At 47.4% G+C, this 1,324-nt stretch overlaps 1 protein-coding gene across 1 annotated transcript in view; it reads right to left on the reverse strand.

Annotated features, from left to right (window-relative positions):
* ZC3H15 (zinc finger CCCH-type containing 15) overlaps positions 1-1,324 on the reverse strand; it is a 21,449-nt gene that overhangs the window by 12,208 nt on the left and 7,917 nt on the right. Inside the window, exon 5 of the mRNA XM_008630537.2 lies at positions 359-556. Within this exon, the coding sequence (XP_008628759.1) occupies positions 359-556 (198 nt within the window). The remainder of the gene's footprint in view (positions 1-358; positions 557-1,324) is intronic.

Genomic DNA, 1,324 nt, shown 5'->3' on the forward strand with positions numbered 1-1,324 from the left:
GGCCGGAAGGCAAGAGCTGCGTGAGGGCGGTGGGTTGTTTCGGTGTTTGTTAAAGGCGGTGGTTTCCTTATGACAGGAAAAAGGGCTGCGAGTGTCCTCACAAACGACTTGATCTGAAAGGACCCGTCAGGTTTGTTGCAGAACCGAGCACAGTCTGAGCTTTTGAACTCTAGGAAAAATGTGTATTAATAGACTTACGAGTATTAACTTCTCCCTCCAGGGTGGGCTTAAAGCTAATTTTAATGGTCATGCGATGCATGATGTGTGGAGGATACATGTTTTCAAGGGGGAATTGGCAGTAGGGGGGTCGGGAAGGCTCTCCCTTCCTAGTGCCTCAGCCAACGGGGAAAGGACAGACGGCAACATGTGGCCGGGGGCTTAGGATAAGAGGAGGCTGTGTGCGCCAGAAACCCCGGAGAGATCCCAGAGGGGTTTCGCCCAGTGGGCTCTCTCCCTTTTTTTGAATGAAATTGATTCTTGCAGGACTCCTCTGTCTCCTTTGCGGACACTGGCTTTTTCCAGCATGACTTTCCACACACTTAGGATCTATTGCATCCTAAAGGACAGACAAAACAGACAATTAAATGTCAGGGAGAAAAACAGCATCTCCCAGGCTCCATCAACGGTCAAGTGATAAATAAATCCCAACTTAGCTGCTCACATGGTCCTCTCTCCCCAAGGAAGTGGTCACAGCCCCAAGCCTGACAGAGTTCAGGGGGTGTTGGGACAATGCCCTGCAAGCACAGGGTGGATTCATGAGGATGTCCTGTGCCAGGCTATGAGTTGGGATGTGATGATCCATATTTATGGCCATAAAGTAAAACACAGGTTTTACCTTACCAAGAGGAAGAGCTTTACATTGGGTGGCAGAGCACTGGTACAACTGCCCAGGGAGGGTGTGGAGTCTGCCTCTCTGGACACATTCCAAGTGCACTTGGATGTGTCCCTGTGTCATCTGCTCCAGGTGACCCTGTTTTGGCAGGGTTGTTGGACTGGGTCTCTTGAGGTCCCTTCCAACCCTAACTGTTGGAGTGAAAGCTTCTCTGGACTCAGGCCCAGAGGAAAGCCGAAGGACAGGGGTTGAATTAAAACCTTTAGATAAGCTGAGATACATGAAGTCACACCAAAGTGAAATAGAAATATGGATTTTTAACTTTTAGTGGAAATATATGCTAAGTGCCTTAAAAAGTGCCTTAAACATTGAAAAGCTGCAGCAGAGACCTTAAACACAGTTCTTGCTGCAGCAGTGTTACCTTTTCACAGAATTCTTTACTTGAGACAAAATAGAAATAGAACTATACTGTTCACATTTTTTAGAAAGAGT

Source organism: Corvus brachyrhynchos, unplaced genomic scaffold (genome assembly GCF_000691975.1).
Source record: "Corvus brachyrhynchos isolate BGI_N302 unplaced genomic scaffold, ASM69197v1 scaffold370, whole genome shotgun sequence".
In the NCBI taxonomy this organism is placed as follows: Eukaryota; Metazoa; Chordata; class Aves; order Passeriformes; family Corvidae; genus Corvus; species Corvus brachyrhynchos.